The sequence below is a fragment of the Anomaloglossus baeobatrachus genome, chromosome 2 (assembly GCF_048569485.1).
Source record: "Anomaloglossus baeobatrachus isolate aAnoBae1 chromosome 2, aAnoBae1.hap1, whole genome shotgun sequence".
In the NCBI taxonomy this organism is placed as follows: domain Eukaryota; kingdom Metazoa; phylum Chordata; class Amphibia; order Anura; family Aromobatidae; genus Anomaloglossus; species Anomaloglossus baeobatrachus.
Genome location: NC_134354.1, coordinates 771,688,853 through 771,712,727, shown reverse-complemented (window position 1 = coordinate 771,712,727; position 23,875 = coordinate 771,688,853). Strand labels below are relative to the sequence as shown.

At 53.7% G+C, this 23,875-nt stretch overlaps 1 protein-coding gene across 9 annotated transcripts in view; it reads left to right on the top strand.

The window, feature by feature from the left end:
• The first annotated feature begins 5,120 nt into the window (after nt 1–5,120).
• Nucleotides 5,121–23,875, top strand: part of PICALM (phosphatidylinositol binding clathrin assembly protein) — a 141,266-nt gene continuing 122,511 nt past the window's right edge. For all 9 annotated transcript variants that reach the window (XM_075337552.1, XM_075337547.1, XM_075337546.1 and 6 more), the window contains exon 1: nt 5,121–5,457. In XM_075337552.1, the coding sequence (XP_075193667.1) occupies nt 5,328–5,457 (130 nt within the window). In that variant the 5' untranslated portion in view covers nt 5,121–5,327. The remainder of the gene's footprint in view (nt 5,458–23,875) is intronic.

Genomic DNA, 23,875 nt, shown 5'->3' with positions numbered 1-23,875 from the left:
GGATTACTGGTGTATGTGTATTATATAGCTCCATATATGACCATGTGTAGGGATTATGCTGGTATTACAGGTGTATGTGCATTATATAGCTCCATATATGACTATGTGCAGGGATTATGCTGGTATTACTGGTGTATGTGTATAATATAGCTCCATATATGACCATGTGTAGGGATTATACTGGGATTACTGGTATATGTGTATTATATAGCTCCATATATGACTGTGTGTAGGGATTATGCTGGAATTACTGGTGTATCCGTATTATATAGCTCTATATATGATTGTGTGTATGGTGTATGGATTATACTAGTGTAGTGGGTGGGCCTACCCCCTACTAGTTTAACATAGTTACCTGGCACTGTGATTATTAAAAATGTTGAATTTTATGTTTTTATGTGATGTGTGAGGGCACCCCCTAGTGGCCGGGTGGGACGGCTGTTGCCACCGGGGAGGAGGAGTCGGCCGGATATCTAGGCTAGGTCTGAGTGTGTGTGGGGTAGAGAGATCCTGGTCAGCGGAGTGCGAGCATCTGCAGCGGCAAGTGCGATTGTGTGAGCGTAACATCAAGGGACACCAGAGGAGGAGGAGGTGGACGTAACCTCAGAGCCTATTCTGCCGGTGTGGGTCCGGTGTATGCTTGGCTGAATAGTGGGTGTCCCGAAGGAAGTAGAGTACGGAGGGCATATCCCCACCCGAGGTGACGTTTGGTCAGAGTGTCCCCAGCTCCACTAATATTGCCGTGATCCGCTGACCGGAGTGGCTTTTACCGGAGTGTCTGTCAAGCTGTGAGATCCGGGACAGCAGTGTGTGCACTTGGGCAGAGTGTGAGCGAAACAGCACGGGACACCGGAGATAAGGAGGTGGACGCAACCTCAGAGCCTATTCTGCCGGTGTGGGTCCGGTGTATGCTTGGCTGAATAGTGGGTGTCCCGAAGGAAGAAGAGTACGGAGGGCATATCCCCACCCGAGGTGGCGTTTGGTCAGGGTGTCCCCAGCTCCACTTAAAGTCTGCAACTGCCTGCTACTTTACTGTCTGCTGTCCGGATTATTGGACTGTGTTGAATAAATGTTCTCTTTTATTGCATTCAACTCTTGCCTGAAGTCTATTTGTGTAATGGAGAACGAAGACACTGACACACACTGTTTTATTCCTAAAGAAGTGATGAAGACAGGGATGTGCCTGCACCATAGTGCTGCCACGACTACACAGCCAGAGGCCTCCCTGCCTGGTCACTTCATGTGGCGTAGTTGGCAGGATACAAGTCCCTTGCCGGAGAACCAGGAGTCTGAAGACCAAGTAGTGCCTGAAGCACGGAATTCGGACGATGAAAGAAGAGTTCCAGTCCCACGGTGGGAGGAAGAAGTGCCCAAGGCGTTGGACCGGGCACAAGATGGCGGCAAGGAGGCCGTTATCTGTGAGGAAGAAAGGGCGCGAAAAGTTGGCGCCGAAAGAAGAGCCTGGGGCTGGCCGGCGCCGAAGAAAAAGGACAGAGTACTCCGCCCAAAGAGGGGAGGCGCCAGCTCCAGGGCATTGGAGACTAAGAAAAGGAAAAAGAAGTACCTCGGCGGAGGAGTCAAGATGATGCGTGAGGCTGGGGGTGGAGTCTGTTCAAAAGCGGGAAACGAAGACCCGCCTCCACTTCCTCCAGTCTCAGTGTCGACATCACCGCCATTACCCGTGATTGTTGAGATGGAGAACTTTGGGCAGCCTGCGGAGTTGGCGACGACCATGGCCCTCATCAGCCTTGGCCGAGGCCGACCCCGGTTTGCCCCTGCTAACGAGGCCGCGATAGCGGATCTCCCCATTGGGCCGGGAGGCTCTACCAGACCGGACAAGGTCTCTTGGAAGACCTCGTGGGACGCTCAAACCGGGAGCACCATTACGGAAGTGAAGGCGACCTATGCTACCCCGCCCATGCCAAGCCGTCCGGGAGTTGCTGTTTTCCCTTGGGACACCCCGCAGCTTAACGCCGCTGCCACACCATTTGTTCCGGTGCCGGAGTCGGCCGAAGAGTTAGCCGAGCGTCTAGAGGAGGACCACCTGGGCTTCTTCTGGGACCCAGTCATCGCCCCGCCGGAGAGAGCGCGTCCCAGTGTTCCGCCCCCGAAGCCTGATCCCGTCCGGGAACGGCTCATGGCTGAGACCATAGTCCGGGAAATGCTGTCCGGCCCCGGTGGAGAAGATCTGGCTCAGCAGTTCGTGACCGGGGTGGTTGTCAAATTCAACCAGCAGGAGGGGTATGGATTCATCCGTGAAGTAGAGACCGGGGATGACTACTTTTACAACCGAGTTCACCTGGATGTAGAAGGACTCCCCAAGCGACTCCATACCCTGTGGCCGGGCGAGAAAGTCAGCTTCTTGCCGGACAAAGGCAGCCGCGGTCTGTTCGCGGTGTGTGTTTCCCGCATGCCCACCACCCGGGAAGCGGAGCAGTGGCAGGAGGAGATTGCTTGGGAAGAGCAGCAAGAGCGACGACAGAGCCGTACCAGACCGGCCGCGCCTCCTCAACCCCGGCGCGTACCGACGGCTGCCCCGGAAGCAGAGGCAGAGCCAGCCCTCGATCCGGAGAGGCTTCCACCCGTGGTGGCGGTGACGCAAAATGTTAACAACAGGCCAGTTTTTATGCTGGACGCGTCGCCCGCCGCACCACCACCGTCCCGTGCGGAGACGCCATCACCACCAAGAGGTGCTGCAGCAGCTGTGCCGGAGGAGCCGTGCTACGCTCCGGTGACTTTCAGGCGGATCCGCCGCCAGCCAGGACAAACTCTGGGGGCCTATATCCAGGCTCAAGCGGAAGAATGGAAGAGAGCCTGGCCCCCAGAGTAAGCTGTTCGCTCCAGCACCTGTTAAGACCGGGATGGTTGTAAACCGGCAGAAAGTTGTTTTTTTGGTTGGAAAGTTTCACGGGCCTGTTGCCCTTCAGCAAAGACCGGGAGCGCTATTGAAGCCTCCGGGCACCTCCAGCAAAGACCGGGAGCGCTATTGAAGCCTCCGGGCACCTCCAGCAAAGACCGGGCGCGCTATTGAAGCCTCCGGGCACCTTCAGCAAAGACCGGGAGCGCTATTGAAGCCTCCGGGCGCACATCTAAGACCGGGAGCGCTGTCGAGCCTCCGGGCGCTATCCAGAGACCGGGAGCGCTGTTGCGCCATCAAGCGCCCCTCAAGACCGGGAGCGCCGCTGAACTGGTGCCGCTGTTGAGGACTGAACCGAAAGGTTTTTATGTGTTTATGTTTTTATGTGTTTAAGAGCCTTGCCGGGAGGCTCGGATTTTAAGAGGGGAGGCATGTAGTGGGTGGGCCTACCCCCTACTAGTTTAACATAGTTACCTGGCACTGTGATTATTAAAAATGTTGAATTTTATGTTTTTATGTGATGTGTGAGGGCACCCCCTAGTGGCCGGGTGGGACGGCTGTTGCCACCGGGGAGGAGGAGTCGGCCGGATATCTAGGCTAGGTCTGAGTGTGTGTGGGGTAGAGAGATCCTGGTCAGCGGAGTGCGAGCATCTGCAGCGGCAAGTGCGATTGTGTGAGCGTAACATCAAGGGACACCAGAGGAGGAGGAGGTGGACGTAACCTCAGAGCCTATTCTGCCGGTGTGGGTCCGGTGTATGCTTGGCTGAATAGTGGGTGTCCCGAAGGAAGAAGAGTACGGAGGGCATATCCCCACCCGAGGTGGCGTTTGGTCAGGGTGTCCCCAGCTCCACTTAAAGTCTGCAACTGCCTGCTACTTTACTGTCTGCTGTCCGGATTATTGGACTGTGTTGAATAAATGTTCTCTTTTATTGCATTCAACTCTTGCCTGAAGTCTATTTGTGTAATGGAGAACGAAGACACTGACACACACTGTTTTATTCCTAAAGAAGTGATGAAGACAGGGATGTGCCTGCACCATAGTGCTGCCACGACTACACAGCCAGAGGCCTCCCTGCCTGGTCACTTCACTAGGATTACCGGTGTATGTGTATTATATAGCTCCATATATGACTGTGTGTAGGGATTATACTGGGATTACTGGTATATGTGTATTATATAGCTCCATATATGACTGTGTGTAAGGATTATACTGGGATTACTGGTGTATGAGTATTATATAGCTCCATATATTAATTTGTGTAGGGATTATACTGGGATTACAGGTATAAGTGTATTATATAGCTCAATATATTACTGTGTGTATGGATTACATAGGGATTATAAAATCATGTGTATGGATTATACTGGGATTACCAGTGTATGTGTATTTTATAGCTTCATATATGACCGTGTGAATGGATTATTCTGGGATTACTGGTGTATGTGTATTATATTGCTCCATATATGACCGTGTGTACGGATTATACTGGGATTACTGGTGTATGTGTATTATATGGCTCCATATATGACCGTGTGTATGGATTATACTGGGATTACTGGTGTATGTGTATTATATTGCTCCATATATGACCATGTGTACAGATTATACGGATTATACTGGGATTACCAGTGTATGTGTATTATATAGTTCCATATATGACCGTGTGTACGGATTATCTGGGATTACTGGTGTATGTGTATTATATTGCTCCATATATGACCGTGTGTACGGATTATACTGGGATTACTGGTGTATGTGTATTATATGGCTCCATATATGACCGTGTGTATGGATTATACTGGGATTACTGGTGTATGTGTATTATATTGCTCCATATATGACCATGTGTACAGATTATACGGATTATACTGGGATTACCAGTGTATGTGTATTATATAGTTCCATATATGACCGTGTGTACGGATTATACTGGGATTACTGGTGTATGTCTATTATATAGCTCCATATATGACCGTGTGTACAGATTATACTGGGATTACTGGTGTATGTGTATTTTTTAGCTCTATATATGACCGTGTGTACGGATTATACTGGGATTCTGGGATTTTTAGTGGTAACACTGGGCGTGTCTAGACTTGATACGGGGCGTGTCCAGGTGCTCGCCACGCCCACATATCGGAATTCCCAGTAGTTGCCCCGCCTTCCAGACGAAGTCTCCGCCCACACAGTGGATGTCTCTGGAAAGCCCCGCCCCCTAATGTCGGACGCTCCGAGTACGTCCCGCCCCCGGGGTCACGTGACGCCGCCGGGCTCTGAGGTGGAGCTGCGCCGCCATTTTCCTCCTCCGCTCCCGTTCTGTGACGCTCGGCGCCGTGCGGCGGCTCCTGGGCCGGCAGTGTCCGTGTGGGGGAGGCTCCTCTCCATGAGCAGGTGCGCGGCCGGGCTGCCCACACCGGATCCCACGCCCCGGGCCTCTTCCCTCTGAGCTGTGAGGTACAAGACGCTGCCATGTCCGGCCAGAGCATCACGGACCGCATCACGGCGGCTCAGCACAGCGTCACCGGCTCCGCCGTGTCCAAGACCGTGTGCAAGGCCACGACCCACGAGATCATGGGGCCCAAGAAGAAGCACCTGGACTGTGAGTACCGAGGCCCGGGCCGCTCCACCGGCACCTACCGGGGGACACTGACTGAGGGGTGCGGAGGACCCTGACTGAGGGGTGCGGAGGACACTGACTGAGGGGTGCGGAGGACACTGACTGAGGGGTGCGGAGGACACTGACTGAGGGGTGCGGAGGACCCTGACTGAGGGGTGCGGAGGACCCTGACTGAGGGGTGCGGAGGACACTGACTGAGGGGTGCGGAGGACACTGACTGAGGGGTGCGGAGGACACTGACTGAGGGGTGCGGAGGACACTGACTGAGGGGTGCGGAGGACACTGACTGAGGGGTGCGGAGGACACTGACTGAGGGGTGCGGAGGACACTGACTGAGGGGTGCGGAGGACCCTGACTGAGGGGTGCGGAGGACCCTGACTGAGGGGTGCGGAGGACACTGACTGAGGGGTGCGGAGGACACTGACTGAGGGGTGCGGAGGACACTGACTGAGGGGTGCGGAGGATCGGGGGGTTTGGGGGACAGTGAGGGGTTAGGAGGACACTGAGGGGTGCGGAGGATCGGGGGGCGCAGGGGAGACACTGAGGGGTGCGGAGGACACTGAGGGGTGCGGTGGATCGGTGTGTGCGGGGGACACTGACTGAGGGGTGCGGAGGATCGGTGGGTGCGGAGGACCCTGACTGAGGGGTGCGGAGGACACTGACTGAGGGGTGCGGAGGATCGAGGGGTGCGGAGGACCCTGACTGAGGCGTGCGGAGGACCCTGACTGAGGGGTGCGGAGGATCGAGGGGTGCGGAGGACCCTGACTGAGGGGTGCGGAGGACCCTGACTGAGGGGTGCGGAGGATCGAGGGGTGCGGAGGACCCTGACTGAGGGGTGCGGAGGATCGAGGGGTGCGGAGGACCCTGACTGAGGGGTGCGGAGGATCGAGGGGTGCGGAGGACCCTGACTGAGGGGTGAGGAGGACCCTGACTGAGGCGTGCGGAGGATCGAGGGGTGCGGAGGACCCTGACTGAGGGGTGCGGAGGACCCTGACTGAGGGGTGCGGAGGACCCTGACTGAGGGGTGCGGAGGACCCTGACTGAGGGGTGCGGAGGATCGAGGGGTGCGGAGGACCCTGACTGAGGGGTGCGGAGGATCGAGGGGTGCGGAGGACCCTGACTGAGGGGTGCGGAGGATCGAGGGGTGCGGAGGACCCTGACTGAGGAGTGCGGAGGATCGAGGGGTGCGGAGGACCCTGACTGAGGAGTGCGGAGGATCGAGGGGTGCGGAGGACCCTGACTGAGGGGTGCGGAGGACCCTGACTGAGGGGTGCGGAGGACCCTGACTGAGGGGTGCGGAGGACCCTGACTGAGGGGTGCGGAGGATCGAGGGGTGCGGAGGACCCTGACTGAGGGGTGCGGAGGTTCGAGGGGCGCGGAGGACCCTGACTGAGGGGGGCGCGGAGGACCCTGACTGAGGGGGGCGCGGAGGACCCTGACTGAGGGGGGGCGCGGAGGACCCTGACTGAGGGGGGGCGCGGAGGACCCTGACTGAGGGGGGGCGCGGAGGACCCTGACTGAGGGGGGCGCGGAGGACCCTGACTGAGGGGGGCGCGGAGGACCCTGACTGAGGGGGGCGGCGGCCAATGAAGGGTGAGGAGGATTGGGGGGCTCCCCCTGTCTGGTCCGTGAGAGGGTGCGGAATATTGGGGTCTCTCCCTGTCTGGCCATTGGTGGCTGCTTTATGTTGTGGACAGGAGGTCCTCCTTACTACTTTGGTGTCAAGTGTTTTTAATGTTGGGTGCAGGGAGGTTGTTGATGACATTTTCCTCGTTTCGGGATCCCCTTTTTCCTCGAGGTGGCGCTGGGCCCCCGTGTGTGGCGCTGGGCCCCCGTGTGTGGCGCTGGGCCCCCGTGTGTGGCGCTGGGCCCCCGTGTGTGGCGCTGGGCCCCCGTGTGTGGCGCTGGGCCCCGTGTGTGGCGAGTCCCATGTACATTGTACACTTTTCTGACATACGCCGTGTTCTGTGGCCAGTTCTCGGCTGTCCGATCTTTTGCTTTCTCGTGCTGACCACCTGCCCTGGCCGTATAATGGACACACAGGTGCGCAGCACAGTCCGGTCATTTGGTAATGATCTGCGCTCCTGTGTCTCCGCCACGTGACCGGTGCTACTAATACACCACATTGCTGACGTTACTCGGCCGGCGTTCCACCAGTCTTAGAAGCCGCTGGAATAAAGGGCACATTTGTCCCTCGTCTTCCCGTCGCTGTTAATGGACCTGTTCTTGTTTAGGACCAAAACTTGAAATCCATCCAAACGTGCTACTTCCCGCAGCTGAGGGTTTGTTACAGACCTCTCCTTCCATCCGTCTCCTGTCCTTACAGTTTGGTACATTGTATCTGATGTTTCACAGTTTCTTGACACTTGTACAGACCGTTATCCGGACATTCAGAAATCCAAGTGCATTTGTAAGTCTTCACCTATCCTTCCAAAAATGACTAGCCCTCTGATGACCTGTGATGCAAGCCACTGGCAGAGGCTGAGTATCTGAGCCCACCCCACACGTGGCAGGTGCCAGCTGTGGCGTGTAGCCAGCCCCTGCCTCTGGGGGCAACATCAAAGCCGCCTTCAATCGCTGGTGTTAACCATTTAGATGCCAGTGTCAGTCAAGTCATGTTTGTCACTGCAGCCAGTGTCCTGCTGACATTCCTTCTTGCTGTCAAAAGAAAAAAAAGTCAATGTTTCTTCATTTTTTTTTTTCCTCAATCCATTAATGAAACTTAAAAGCATTTTTGGCAAAGTCCAGTCTATAAAAACATAACATTAAATAACCCACCATGAAGAGAAACCCCCCAAAACATGAAAAAAGTGCGCCAAATAGTCAGTATGTCAAATGTGCCCTGAAATGCTATAATAAAAACTGCAGCTCGGCGTAAAAATGAAGGATCCCTTCATCTTTTAGTCCATTTCCTCTTTTTTTACACGTTTTTTTCCTCCTTCAGCCGTGGCATTTATATTTCCCTCCCCGTAGACGTATGAGATCTTGGGGGGTTTTTTTGAGGCACAATCTGTAGTTTTAATTGATTGCACTCACTTAAATATTCATTGTGCTAGAAAATGGGGGGAAAAATGCAGGGATATTGTGAAAATATTCAATTCTGTCACTGTTTTAGTTTTTTTCTTTGATTATGTACATTTTATGGAACAAATGATTTATATTTTTGGATTATTTTGCCATATACCCTGTTTTTCATTTTATAAGACGCACCGAATTATAAGATGCACCCCAAATTTAGAGATAAATAAAAATGGGGTCCGTCTTATACTCCGGTGTTGTGTTACTGGAGGTGGGCAGCAGTGGTGGTGAAGCGGGGTCACAGGAGCGGACACCTGCTGCAGAGCCACCGCAGTCCACACAGCCACTTGCACGCACAGAGTGGCATCCAGTATGCCAGCCTCCAGGACAGAGAGGCAGCCGGCACCCGCCTGCCCGCACGCAGCCGCAGGCACCCGGTCGCTGCACAGACAGCCCCCTGTAAGCTATATTTGGATTTTAAGATGCACCCCTCATTTTCCTCCCAAATTTTTAGGAGGAAAAGTGCATCTTATAATCTGAAAAATACGGTACCGAGACCCATAGCATTTTTATTTTTCCGACGACTGAGCTCAGTGAGGGTTTTGTCTTTTGGGTGACAAACTGATGATTTTATTGGCACCACTTTGGGGCTATTTGATCGGGTTAGTTTTTACAGTATATCACAAAAGTGAGTACACCCCCTCACATTTTTGTAAATATTTTATTACATTTTTCCATGGGGCAGCACTGCAGATCTGACCCTGTGATACAATGTACAGTGTCAGTGTGCATTTTGTATAACAGAGTAAATGTGGTGTCCTCTAAATAACTCCACACACAGCCATTAATATCTAAACTGCTGGCAACAAAAGTGAGTACACCCCTAAGTGAGAATGGCCAAATTGTGCCCAAAGTGTCTGTTTTGTATAGCCACCATTATTTTCCAGCATGACCTTAACTTTCTTAGGCATGGAGAGGACACTACAGCTTCACCGGAGCCGTTGGATCCTCTTCCATCCTCCATGACGACATCACAGAGTTGGTGGATGTTACAGACCTTGTGCTTCTCCACCTTCTGTTTTGAGGGGACCTCACAGATGCTCCATAGTGTTTAGGTCTGGAGACACTCTGTCAGTCCAGCACCTTTACCCTCAGTTTTTTTTAGCAAGACAGTGTCTTGGAGGTGTTTGGCATTATGTTGGAATATGAAGGGAGAGGATCCTGCTCTACTTCAGTATGTTACAGTACATGTTGGCATTCATGGATTCTTCAATGAACTGTATCTCCCCACAGCCGGCAGCACTCATGCAGCCGCAAACCATGACCCTCCACCACCATGCCTGACTGTAGGCAGGACACTCTTGTCTTTATCCTCCTCACCTTGTTGCCGCCACACACGCTGACAACATCTGAACCAAACAAGTTTCTCTTGGTCTCATCAGACCACAGGACGGTTCCAGTAATCCATGTCCTTTGTCTGCTTGTCTTCAGTAAACTGTTTGCAGCTTTCTTGTCATCATCTTTAGAAGAGGCTTCCATCAGGGACGACAGCCATACAGACCTTTGGAATGCAGTATATGGCTTATGGTCTGAGCACTGCTAGGCGGACCCATGTCCCGTGTAACCTCTACAGCAATGCTGGCAGCACTCCTACATCTATTCTGAAAGACGACCTCGGGATATGACGCTGAGCACAGGCACTCTGCTTCTGTGGTTGGCCATGGTGAGACCTGTTCTGAGTGGATCCTGTTTTGTTATACCGCTGTATGGTCTTGGCCGCCTTGCTGCAGCTCTGCATCAGGGTAGGGACAATCTTCTTATAGCCTTGGCCATCTTTATGTAGAACAACAATTCTTTTTTTTTTTTTCTTTTTTCAGGAATTCTTTGCCATGAGGAGACATGCTGAGCTTCCAGTGACCAGTATGAGAGAGTGTGTGAGCGATAACCCCAAATGTAACACCCCTGCCCCCCATTCACACCTGACACCTTGTAACACTGAGTCACATGACACCAGGGAGGAAAAATGGCCAATATACCACAATTTGTCCACCCCCCACCCCCTTTAGGGGTGTACTCACTTTTGTTGCCAGCAGTTTAGATATTAATGGCTTTGTGTTATTTAGAGGACACCAAATTTACCCTGTTATACAAGCTGCACGCTGACGCTGTACATTGTATACAAGCTGCACGCTGACGCTGTACATTGTATACAAGCTGCACGCTGACGCTGTACATTGTATACAAGCTGCACGCTGACGCTGTACATTGTATACAAGCTGCACGCTGACGCTGTACATTGTATACAAGCTGCACGCTGACGCTGTACATTGTATACAAGCTGCACGCTGACGCTGTACATTGTATACAAGCTGCACGCTGACGCTGTACATTGTATACAAGCTGCACGCTGACGCTGTACATTGTATACAAGCTGCACGCTGACGCTGTACATTGTATACAAGCTGCACGCTGACGCTGTACATTGTATACAAGCTGCACGCTGACGCTGTACATTGTATACAAGCTGCACGCTGACGCTGTACATTGTATACAAGCTGCACGCTGACGCTGTACATTGTATACAAGCTGCACGCTGACGCTGTACATTGTATACAAGCTGCACGCTGACGCTGTACATTGTATACAAGCTGCACGCTGACGCTGTACATTGTATACAAGCTGCACGCTGACGCTGTACATTGTATACAAGCTGCACGCTGACGCTGTACATTGTATACAAGCTGCACGCTGACGCTGTACATTGTATACAAGCTGCACGCTGACTCTGGACCCCGGTGTAGACATAGGACGAGCTGACGTCATGAGGACATGTCTAGATCACTGCGGTGTCTGCTTCACTGAGCTCTGCTCCTGTGATGGAGGAAATGTCACTTATTTTTTTACACATAGTGAAGGGTTAAGCTTAAACCCCTCCCCTCCCCCCAAAAACTGCAATCAGCACTGTCTTCAGTGCTATGGGAACATATAATAGTGGTCACCAGCCTGCTGGGAGTTTAGTGTCTAGTCTGCGGCTGTGGCCCCTACTGGCTTTCTCTATAGTTGCATATGTATGCACACCCCCGGATGGAGTTGTTGCTGCTCGGAGCCTCCTGCATTTGCTTTCTGCTCATCATTCAGCGCAAACCAAATTTGAAAACATTTTATTTTTCCTTATGAAACGTAATTGTCTTGTAAGACTGTAAGAAATGATTTCCTGGTGTTCCTTCATAATCGTGGGTTTGGAGGACGCCCGGATCCGTTACCAGAAGCCATTCGATTTATTAACTTTCTGTAAATACTCGTTTGTTTTTGTTTTTTTTCATGTAGTTTTCTCTTTTTAAAGAAATCTTCCAGGCAAAACTCCAAAACTGACTGTTTTTGTGCACAGGGCAGAGGGATACGTAGGTACGACACGAGCACATACGTTTTTAATGGGGCTGGAAACGGCGCTGTCATCTGTGGAACCTGTATAGATTTAAAGGGAAGCTGTCACCATTTTTTTTTTTCCCCTATTAAACCAAAAATATCCCCTTCTGCAGCTCCTGGGCTGCATTCTAGGAAGGTGCACCTTGCAGACCCCTAAAAGAACTTTATAAAATCTTACCGTTTTCTATGCAAATGAGTTTGGTTGGCCAGATGGGCGGGCTCTATTTCGGCTCCTGTCCCCTCCTCCTGCCGCTGTTCACAGTCCTCCAGTCATGATTTACATGGATGACGCCGCCCCCGTCATCGTTCACGCTGCTGGAGTCTCGCGCAGGCGCATTTCGCTGTGCCACTATCGCGGGGCGAGCGCCGGTGATGTAGTTGCGCAGGCCCGAGATTATGGGCAGGTACGAGGATGACGCTGATGAGGTGATACACAGCGCCGGCCATAATCTCGTGCTTGCGCAACTACATCATCAGCGCTTGCGCAAGGGAAACTTTATGCCACCCCCGCGATAGGGACATGGCGAAATGCGCCTGCGTGAGACCTGCGCGAGCGGATGACCTGGACCAAAAGCCCCCACACATGTCTGCATGCATGTGTATGGGTTGTAGGGGCGGAGCGTGTACAGCACCCACCGTCGAACTCTACATCGGCATTTCTCGTGAGTTTTCCTACTCTTGCTTTACCAGTCAATACATAGTAACGTTGCGGAAATACTGCCATTCAAAGTCTACTACATGCATAGTACTGTTAAATACATCCATGTAGTGCACACAATATTCCCTAACGGCACCAAATACCATGGTGCAGTACAAGATACTGCCACAGTAGCTGCATCTTCAGGTGTCTGTGTACTAAATGGAGCGGAGTTATGGAATTCCCGTAGACGGTGATTGGAGCCGGCACGTCTCTGCTTTAGATGTTCCTGCGTCCTGATCGCTGGATTACTAGGGGGTTACTGTTAATTGCACCCCCAGCAATAAGCAAGTTATCCACTGTCTGATCAATAGGGGCGAACTTGATTTGATTTTTTTTTTCTTCTTAAGGGGTTTGGGGTGTAATCCCGTTACAGCACTCTGAAAGCATGTTAAAGGGAACCTGTCAGGTGCAATATGCACCCAGTACCACGAGCAGTTCTTGGTGCATATTTCTAATACCTGCCTCTGTCCCTGCATCTAGTAGTATACATAAAAATATCTTTAGAAAAAGTATTTCTGAAGATCCTTTATGATATGCTAATGAGCGTGGAGACTAGTTGTAAGGGTGTTAGTTCCCTTGGCTAGTAGGCTCCCTTAGCATATTAGCACACCAGTGCAAAGCGTCAGAGGTCAATCTCACCGCTCTCTGCTGCCAACGCATCTGATGCTGGATTTCAGCTCAGTGCACATGATCACAAGTCCCGGACTTCCGGTCATGTGTACTATAAAGCTGAGTGTACACGTCCCGGCTTCAAACTGGTGTAGTGCGCATGACCGGAAGTCCGGGGACGTTCTGATAGTGCGCACTGAGCCAAAAACCAGAGGTGAGGGCAACCGTGCCTTTGACGTTACACATTCATTATCATGTTAGCACGCCCTCTATGGGTGTGTTTACATGCTAAGGGGGCAGACTAGCCAAAGGAACTAACACCCTTGCGACTAGTCCCTGCGCTCATTAGCATATGATATAAGATCTTTAGAAATACTTTTTCTAAAGATCTCTTTAGCTATGCTACGAGATGCAAGGATTAGAGATATGCACCCAGATCTGCTCATGGTTCTGGGTGCATAGGGGACCTGACAGGTTCACTTTAAATTTGTTTCCCAAAATTGTTAGGGGCAGAGCCACCTGAGCTCCTCCTGGATGAGTGCACACTCACCTCGGATGCTTCAAGTGTGTGACACATTATCCATTCACTCTAAAAATTTGGTTAATAAGCTCCAACCTCTTAGAGGAGTTGTCAGTTACCAAAAAAAATGGTCCACAGGTGGGCTAAAGTTAGCAGAAAATAGACCAGACACAATAGCCCAACTTGCCGCAGGTGCTCTGTTGCCCCCCGCTCTTTGGCTGCTTGTGTCCCCCACTGTTTCTTGGTTCCTCTTATTGGGGCATTAAGTGATTACTGAAGCAAATTAGCACCCACTTATTGACCCTGGCAGATATGGACCTTCTGAGCCAAAAGAGCCAGTTTCCTCTAACTGAGACTGACTATGACTACTTCTGATCAGCACCTGCGGAAGCCCCTGATACCCCCTGATAAAGCCAGGAGATCATGGGGGGCATCAGTAAGGATGAGCGGTGGGTGTCTGGTAGGTAACTGTGTTTATACGTAGTTTATACACCATATATATTCAGCAACCACTTTTCCTCCCGACTTCTCCCATACGCGTGCACACTCTGCTCAGATGAGTGTGCACGTGCTTGCAATTGGGGAAAAAAGGCTAATGTAAAGAATTCAGCACGTCCAATAATTAGGTTTTGTTTTTTTATTTTACATTAAGGGAAATGCAGACCCCACCAGAATGGTGTGGTCCGGTCGCAGTCCTGTGTATACGCGGCAGGTGTGTGTCCCTTCCCGGGATCAGTACCTTCCATACGTCGTGTCGGCCCCTTCTGCTGCGTCGTATCCGTGTTTTATCCTCGGCTGGACGGGACCGCACCTTGTGGAGTGCAGTCAGCAGATTGTGCTCCTCGGGAGCCTCCTAGCCGCGCCGTTCCCAGGGTATCAGCCCGTGTCCCCGTGACACCATCACCCGCATCGATCTGTGTTTACCTTTGTGAACAGAGCATCTCATTTACCTTTCACATGCAGATCAATGTCCTCGGCAGCCGAGTGCGTGGCGTGGACATTGCTCAGATCATGAGTGTTTGCTTTGTTTTATTGCTAGAAGTGCAACTAAGAAGGTATTGTATGCTCCTTCCAACATGGAGGGAAACGGGGGGGCGGGCGGGGGGAATCATTTGTATTAAAGGGGTTTTTCTCTGTAGAGTTATTTTTTTTGTTATTATAGCGCCATTTATTCCATGGCGCTTTACAAGTGAAAGGGGCTATACGTACAACAATTATTAGGCCTAGGCCACACGGCGAGAAAATCGGTGCAAGTGGAGTGCGATAAAACATCGCATTCCACTCGGACCAATATTAGCCTGTGTGCCAGCGCACATGAGCGATTTATTTTTTCAGCCCTAATCAGACCGAGAAAACAGTCGCAGCATGCTGCAGGTGTAATGTGAGACTCTTTTCTCTCGCACCCATTCAAGAGAATGGGGCGAGAGAAAAATCGCACTGCACTTGCGGTACACAGGTGTACAGTGAGTGCAGAGCGAGAAGAGAGGGAGATAAATCCCTCCCTCCGGGCCGGCCCGCCCCCTCCCTCCGGGCCGGCCCGCCCCCTCCCTCCCTCCGGGCCGGCCCGCTCCCTCCGGGCCGGCCCGCCCCCTCCCTCCCTCCGGGCCGGCCCGCCCCCTCCCTCCCTCCGGGCCGGCCCGCCCCCTCCCTCCGGGCCGGGCCGGCCCGCCCCCTCCCTCCCTCCGGGCCGGCCCGCCCCCTCCCTCCCTCCGGGCCGGCCCGCCCCCTCCCTCCCTCCGGGCCGGCCCGCCCCCTCCCTCCCTCCGGGCCGGGCCGCCCCCTCCCTCCCTCCGGGCCGGGCCGCCCCCTCCCTCCCTCCGGGCCGGGCCGCCCCCTCCCTCCCTCCGGGCCGGGCCGCCCCCTCCCTCCCTCCGGGCCGGGCCGCCCCCTCCCTCCCTCCGGGCCGGGCCGCCCCCTCCCTCCCTCCGGGCCGGGCCGCCCCCCTCCCTCCCTCCGGGCCGGGCCGCCCCCTCCCTCCCTCCGGGCCGGGCCGCCCCCTCCCTCCCTCCGGGCCGGGCCGCCCCCTCCCTCCCTCCGGGCCGGGCCGCCTCCTCCCTCCCTCCGGGCCGGGCCGCCTCCTCCCTCCCTCCGGGCCGGGCCGCCCCCTCCCTCCCTCCGGGCCGGCCCGCCCCCTCCCTCCCTCCGGGCCGGCCCGCCCCCTCCCTCCCTCCGGGCCGGCCCGCCCCCTCCCTCCCTCCGGGCCGGCCCGCCCCCTCCCTCCCTCCGGGCCGGCCCTCACTCGCATGGATACTAGCATGACACTCGGCTTCTGCTGTTATGCCAGCACAAGCCGAGTGTCATGCGAGCATCGCAGTAGTGCCCCGTGTGGCCCCGGCCTTAACAATACAAAACAGATTGGTACAGGAGGAGAGAGGACCCTGCCCGCGAGGGCTCACAGTCTACAGGGAATGGGTGATGGTACAATAGGTGAGGACAGAGCTGGTTGCGCAGTGGTCTACTGGACTTGGGGCTATTGTAGGTTGTAGGCTTGTTGAAAGAGATGGGTCTTCAGGTTCCTCTTGAAGCTTTCCACGGTAGGGGAGAGTCTGATGTGCTGAGGTAGAGCGTTCCAGAGTATGGGGGAGGCACGGGAGAAATCTTGTACGTGATTGTGGGAAGAGGAGATAAGAGAGGAGCAGAGAAGGAGATCTTGTGAGGATCTGAGGTTGCATGCAGGTAGGTACCGGGAGACTAGGTCACAGATGTAGGGAGGAGACAGGTTGTGGATGGCTTTGTAGGTCATAGTTGATGTTTTGAACTGGAGTCTTTGGGCAATAGGAAGCCAGTGAAGGGATTGGCAGAGTGGCGAGGCCAGGGAATAGCAGGATGACAGGTGGATTAAGCGGGCTGTAGAGTTTAGGATAGATCGGAGGGGTGCAAGGGTGTTGGAAGGGAGGCCAGAGAGCAGGAGGTTGCAGTAGTCGAGGCGGGAGATGATGAGGGCATGCACTAATGTTTTTGCTGATTCTTGGTTAAGGAAAGCACGGATCCGGGAGATATTTTTGAGTTGTAGTCGGCAGGAGGTGAATAGGGCTTGGATTTGTGGCTTGAAGGATAGAGCAGAGTCGAGGGTTACTCCAAGGCAGCGAGCTTGTGAGACTTGGGAGAGTGAGCAGCCATCAAGTTCAATGGAAGGCTTGTTGGAGGAGATGAGTGAGGAGGAGGAAAGATAAGGAATTCTGTTTTGTCCATGTTAAGCTTTAGGAATCGCGCAGAGAAGAAGGATGAAAAATTGTTTAAAAGAACTGAAGTCCTCAGTGGTTGATACCTTTTAATGGCTAACGGAAAAGATGGTAATAATAGCAAGCTTTCGAGAGAAGGATGAAATAGCAGACAGACATTGTGGGGTTCTGGTTAGTAGAGAGGTGATATCAGGGCCAGAAAGATAGATCTGTGTGTCATCGGCATAGAGATGATACTGAAAGCCGTGGGACTCTTATGAGCTGTCCCAGGCCGAAGGTGTAGATGGAAAGGAGGGGTCCAAGCACTGAACCTTAGGGGACACCGACAGATAGGGGGTGAGATGAGGAGGTGGTGTGAGAATGGGAGATGCTGAAAGTTCGGTCGGTTAGGTATGAGGAGTTAAGCAAAAAGATTCATAGATGCCTGATTCAGCTGCCACGTGGGTAGTCCTTGGCCGCCACACTTCAGTATTGTAGCTCAGCTCCTACTGATGTGAATGGGAGCTGAGCCGCAGGTGTGGTGTGCCGTCTCCATGTGCTCTGTTCATCCGGCTATTGCAGGGGCTGATAACAGCTCGCAGCTAGGTATCGGACCCACCGATCTGAGGATAGCCCGTCAGTCACATCATGGCAGGTTCGGGGCTTGCAGCCGTCCTCCTCCTGTGTATTCGCCTGTGCTGTACATATCCTGCAGGTAGCAGGTTACATAACACATGTAGGAAAGCCACCGCTTGTGTAACGTCATATCCCTCCTATAGTAACGCTGGGATGGGGGGGGGGGGGGGGGGGACGCCTTCTCCTCGCTGCAGCCCACCCTCCAGGCTTGGCTCCATAAAGCTTTCCTTAGTCGTTCACGTGTATGTGAATATTTCCCCTTAAGCAGATGGTTTTAAGCCGTTCTTGTCTGATTCTTGGCAGCAGCGGCTTCCGCTGGAGAAGACTTGGCTGCTCTGTGGCAAACATCGCATGTGTTTACTGAAATAAGTGAGAAAAGGAGCGTGAGAAAAGGAGCAAAACGGAAGATGAGAAGAGATAGAAACTGCCTGATGTAGAGCCGGGATTCTCGGGCTTTCTGTCTAGTGTCTCCTAGTCATAGAAATGACACCCAGGACCCCCAAAGCTACACCATGCCCATGACTCGTGGCTCGAGTCGGAAGCACGGTACAATCCGAGAAGGCATAAAAAAAATCCCAAATATTGAAATACAACTTGTAATAAGCAACACTTGAGAAAGTGATGTCACATCGGAGGTTATATTTCCCCAATTCATGTCACCATGCAATGCTTGCGGTGCTCTGTTAATACCTCATTGACATTTTTTTAACCAGTGAAGGAGCTCTTGCAGGTGGCCATAGATGCCCTTATCTGGGAGAATCGGGCCTAGTGTAACATTTGGTGTCCATACTGGATTTATAACAAAAAAAAATACTTATCGGCCACTCCACCGCCATCTGCAATTCCTGGTATATAGAAAGGGATGCACGGATCAGAGTCCAGCTGGTCACCAGAAGAAGCAATCCAAAAAAATCCAGGGAAAATCCAGCAATCCCAAACGATGATGAATTCCAAAACTTTTTCACATTTTAAAATTCCATGGTTAAGACTCCATTAAAGGAGAAACAGATGACGCGTTTCGGATCCAAACGCGTCATCTGTTTCCCTTTTAATGGAGTCCTAACCATGGAATTTTAAAATGTGAAATAAAGTTTTGGAATTTTTTAGTGTTTGGCATTCCTGGATTTTTTTGGTCCATACTGGATACTTAATGTCCGTTCACGGATCCTGAACAAGGACTTCGCAGGAAAATCCGTGTATCTGTTCGTGTTTGGCCACCTGGATTATTAGAATTTTTTTTTTAAAAAAAAGGACCATTACACTGACTGACCTTCCCTGTGGCTGTTAACACTACTTCCGGACCTGCTCATTACCTCTAACATATTCACTGCTTCCGTCACCCAGTGAGTCCCGGCGTCTGTGATTAGTTTGTCAGACAGCACCCCCACCCTGTGTGACAGCACCCCCACCCTGTGTGACAGCATCTGTGATTGGTTGGAATCACACATGTTGTCAGTATCCCTATAGTGGTCTAAAATAAAAAAAGTGGTGTAGGGTGCCCCATATATTGTAATTCATACCGTGCGTAGATAAAGCTAAAGGTTGCAGCCCCCAGCCGTTTGCTTATTTTGGCTGTGTATCAAAATAAGAGGGACCCTATGCAGAGCCTTTAAAAAATATTTAAATAATTAAAAAAAGCTGTGTGGGGTACTCCCGCAATTTTCATACACAGGGAAGATAAAGCCGACAGTTGGGGGCTGGTATTTTCAGGCTGGGGAGGCCCATGGTTATTGCCCCCACCCCCCAGCCTAAAAATAGCCGCTTTCAGCCCCCAGAATTTTTTAATCCATTATCTGTGACAATCCTGGCTTTTTATCTGGCTCATCCCAATTGCCCTGATGCGGTGGCAATCTGGGTAATGTAAGGGGTTGATAGTTCACAGCTGCCACTAAGCCCTAGATTAGTAATGAAGAGATTCCCCCATTACTAATCTGTAAGTCAAAAGAAATAAATTAAATACAAAAACCACCCTCTTTCTCCAACTTATTAACCCCAGTCACCCAGGTCCGACGTAATCCACACAGGGTCACAGAACGATTTATTTTCTGCACACATACTGACGTTGCAGCATGCAGGCACCGAACATGACCGCCCGCTGCGGCTTCAAATAGACACTGAGTGAGCAGTGATGTCACTAAGCTTATCTGCGGTCACAGCTGGAGGTTCCCACAGTACTCCACCTCTGACCGCAGGTAAACTCAACTCCGGTGAATGGAGTTCAATCAGACCTGCAGTAGCTCCAGCCTGCAGCACCAAGAACAGCTGATCGGCAGGAGCCGGGAGTCGCACCCTCACCAATCACACATTGATGACCTACCCTGTGGAATGGTCATCAATGTTAAAGTCATGGACAACCCCTTTAAGCTTCGGATAGGTCAGTGTGACCGGACAGTGCCTTTTTCATGTCTGCTGTCAGGGCGGTTGGCCATATTTTTTAGCCCTCTTTATTTGATGTGGTTGAAGCCAGATTGGCACGATATCCACCACTCCTGCGTTACCCTAGTGCTTGCTGTCTCTTCTGCGAGCTCTTAGATGATTGTGCCCCCTCCCTTCCCCCCACTTCGTTCCTGAATGGAGAGTCCCCGTGGCCCTTCAGACTATGGGGGTCTTTGTACTGCTTGCTGCTCGTGTCTGTACGGTATAATGTACTATGGCACCTGGTTCCTTCTTCTCGGGATATTCGTTTTATTTGGGCTAGTGTCAGACTTTGTATCGGGAAGCTGTTACTTCTAATTTGGCTGTGATGTTCCCCTGACCAGGGCTTCTTCTCTACCCGGACCCTTTTTTACACATTTATTTTTCACACCAAGTCTCTGCTGTCATCTCTGAGTTTGTGATTGAGAAATATCCACACATACATGGATTTTGTAATAGGGAGGCACTGCCTGGTACGTGAGGGCTGCACTGATCCAATGACCCAGGCTATCTTTTCCATTGAACCAATTTCGATTTTTCTGCAAGTGCTTAGAAATCTGCTACCGACAATAGGTTCTCCTGGACTTCACACTGTCATCTGTTTTCTAGGCACAGTGCCACACTTGTTGTAGTGGCTGCACCTGGTATTGCAGGTCCTATTGAGTGTGAGGCAGCAGGCACTCCTAAGTATCTATGGCACTGTGCTAGACCCCCTTTATGTGATCAGAGGTGATCCCTAGAGGTGATTGATGGCTCAACCTTAGGACGTCTTATGTTGATTGCTTTGACATCTATGGAAGTACTTATTGTCTGGCAATACGGGCTGTAGGAATTCCACACCCTGATCCAAGGTGGGTCAGATCCACCCCTGAGGAAGTACAGGACCATGTATTGGGCGCCCATTCCCTTTTTCCTCTATAGAGGTCACTTAAGGGTCCATGAGTGGCACGACTCAAGACTGGCTCATCAAATGCTGCAAAATAGGCCATGAAAATCAAATTCATGGGGGTCTGATGCATGGACCGGAGCCGTAATACTCGGCACATCCGCTAATAAAGGTGCTGTGCCTGGTATTTAACAAAGGAGATGCCACATCCTCTTTGATCGGCAGTGGTGCCGATAGCTGGATTCCCACCGATCTGGTGGATATTCCCAAGTGTCCCCTTCATGGATGATAATACTGCTGAATGGTAAACCTTCTACCCATCGGTGTTTGATTAAATGCCTTTTTTTCACAAGCGGACCAAAGGAAACAATTTGCACTCGGAGATCCTGGTGGCGGCCATAGATCTTGGCAGCGATTCCTGTTTCCACCACCGTCAACAATGAATTTGTATCACTACACAAAATATTATTTCGGTCAATGAGCTAATGTTTTGCTCATTTATTGGGGGATCAGCGGCCTGTTTACACTTGCAAGACAATCGTGAAACAAGTATGGAGGAGGTTTTTTTTTGTTTGTAACAAATTCAGCTTAGTTTTCATTTTTATTTCATAAATTAATAGTACACATGAAAATAAGCTGCTTTGTAATATATCTTATGTGAGAAATCTGCTTCTTTCTCTGCCATAATTGATCAGTTATTATCAAAATTCTCAATTCTTAGGTAAAATCTATTCAGTGAAGATTTTTCCATCACTGAGATAAGAGATAGCAGTTGGTGCTGATGAGACTCTATGTAGATGAAGGGGAAGAGCTCTGCCTCTTGCCGCCTCGCTCTTGCCGCCTCGCTCTTGCCGCCTCGCTCTTGCCTCTTGCCGCCTCGCTCTTGCCGCCTCGCTCTTGCCTCTTGCCGCCTCGCTCTTGCCGCCTCGCTCTTGCCGCCTCGCTCTTGCCGCCTCGCTCTTGCCGCCTCGCTCTTGCCGCCTCGCTCTTGCCGCCTCGCTCTTGCCGCCTCGCTCTTGCCGCCTCGCTCTTGCCGTCTCGCTCTTGCCGCCTCGCTCTTGCCGCCTCGCTCTTGCCGTCTCGCTCTTGCCGCCTCGCTCTTGCCGCCTCGCTCTTGCCGCCTCGCTCTTGCCGCCTCGCTCTTGCCGCCTCGCTCTTGCCGCCTCGCTCTTGCCGCCTCGCTCTTGCCTCTTGCCGCCTCGCTCTTGCCTCTTGCCGCCTCGCTCTTGCCTCTTGCCGCCTCGCTCTTGCCTCTTGCCGCCTCGCTCTTGCCTCTTGCCGCCTCGCTCTTGCCTCTTGCCGCCTCGCTCTTGCCGCCTCGCTCTTGCCTCTTGCCGCCTCGCTCTTGCCTCTTGCCGCCTCGCTCTTGCCTCTTGCCGCCTCGCTCTTGCCTCTTGCCGCCTCTCTCTTGCCGCCTCGCTCTTGCCTCTTGCCGCCTCGCTCTTGCCTCTTGCCGCCTCGCTCTTGCCGCCTCGCTCTTGCCGCCTCGCTCTTGCCTCTTGCCGCCTCGCTCTTGCCTCTTGCCGCCTCGCTCTTGCCTCTTGCCGCCTCGCTCTTGCCTCTTGCCGCCTCGCTCTTGCCTCTTGCCGCCTCGTTCTTGCCTCTTGCCGCCTCGCTCTTGCCTCTTGCCGCCTCGCTCTTGCCTCTTGCCGCCTCGCTCTTGCCTCTTGCCGCCTCGCTCTTGCCTCTTGCCGCCTCGCTCTTGCCTCTTGCCGCCTCGCTCTTGCCTCTTGCCGCCTCGCTCTTGCCTCTTGCCGCCTCGCTCTTGCCTCTTGCCGCCTCGCTCTTGCCTCTTGCCGCCTCGCTCTTGCCTCTTGCCGCCGCCTCGCTCTTGCCTCTTGCCGCCGCCTCGCTCTTGCCTCTTGCCGCCGCCTCGCTCTTGCCTCTTGCCGCCGCCTCGCTCTTGCCTCTTGCCGCCGCCTCGCTCTTGCCTCTTGCCGCCGCCTCGCTCTTGCCTCTTGCCGCCGCCTCGCTCTTGCCTCTTGCCGCCGCCTCGCTCTTGCCTCTTGCCGCCGCCTCGCTCTTGCCTCTTGCCGCCGCCTCGCTCTTGCCTCTTGCCGCCGCCTCGCTCTTGCCTCTTGCCGCCGCCTCGCTCTTGCCTCTTGCCGCCGCCTCGCTCTTGCCTCTTGCCGCCGCCTCGCTCTTGCCTCTTGCCGCCGCCTCGCTCTTGCCTCTTGCCGCCGCCTCGCTCTTGCCTCTTGCCGCCGCCTCCCTCTTGCCTCTTGCCGCCGCCTCCCTCTTGCCGCCGCCTCGCTCTTGCCTCTTGCCGCCGCCTCGCTCTTGCCTCTTGCCGCCGCCTCGCTCTTGCCTCTTGCCGCCGCCTCGCTCTTGCCTCTTGCCGCCGCCTCGCTCTTGCCTCTTGCCGCCGCCTCGCTCTTGCCTCTTGCCGCCGCCTCGCTCTTGCCTCTTGCCGCCGCCTCGCTCTTGCCTCTTGCCGCCGCCCCGCTCTTGCCTCTTGCCGCCGCCCCGCTCTTGCCTCTTGCCGCCGCCCCGCTCTTGCCTCTTGCCGCCGCCCCGCTCTTGCCTCTTGCCGCCGCCCCGCTCTTGCCTCTTGCCGCCGCCCCGCTCTTGCCTCTTGCCGCCGCCCCGCTCTTGCCTCTTGCCGCCGCCCCGCTCTTGCCTCTTGCCGCCGCCCCGCTCTTGCCTCTTGCCGCCGCCCCGCTCTTGCCTCTTGCCGCCGCCCCGCTCTTGCCGCCGCCCCGCTCTTGCCGCCGCCCCGCTCTTGCCGCCGCCCCGCTCTTGCCGCCGCCCCGCTCTTGCCGCCGCCCCGCTCTTGCCGCCGCCCCGCTCTTGCCGCCGCCCCGCTCTTGCCGCCGCCCCGCTCTTGCCGCCGCCCCGCTCTTGCCGCCGCCCCGCTCTTGCCGCCGCCCCGCTCTTGCCGCCGCCCCGCTCTTGCCGCCGCCCCGCTCTTGCCGCCGCCCCGCTCTTGCCGCCGCCCCGCTCTTGCCGCCGCCCCGCTCTTGCCGCCGCCCCGCTCTTGCCGCCGCCCCGCTCTTGCCGCCGCCCCGCTCTTGCCGCCGCCCCGCTCT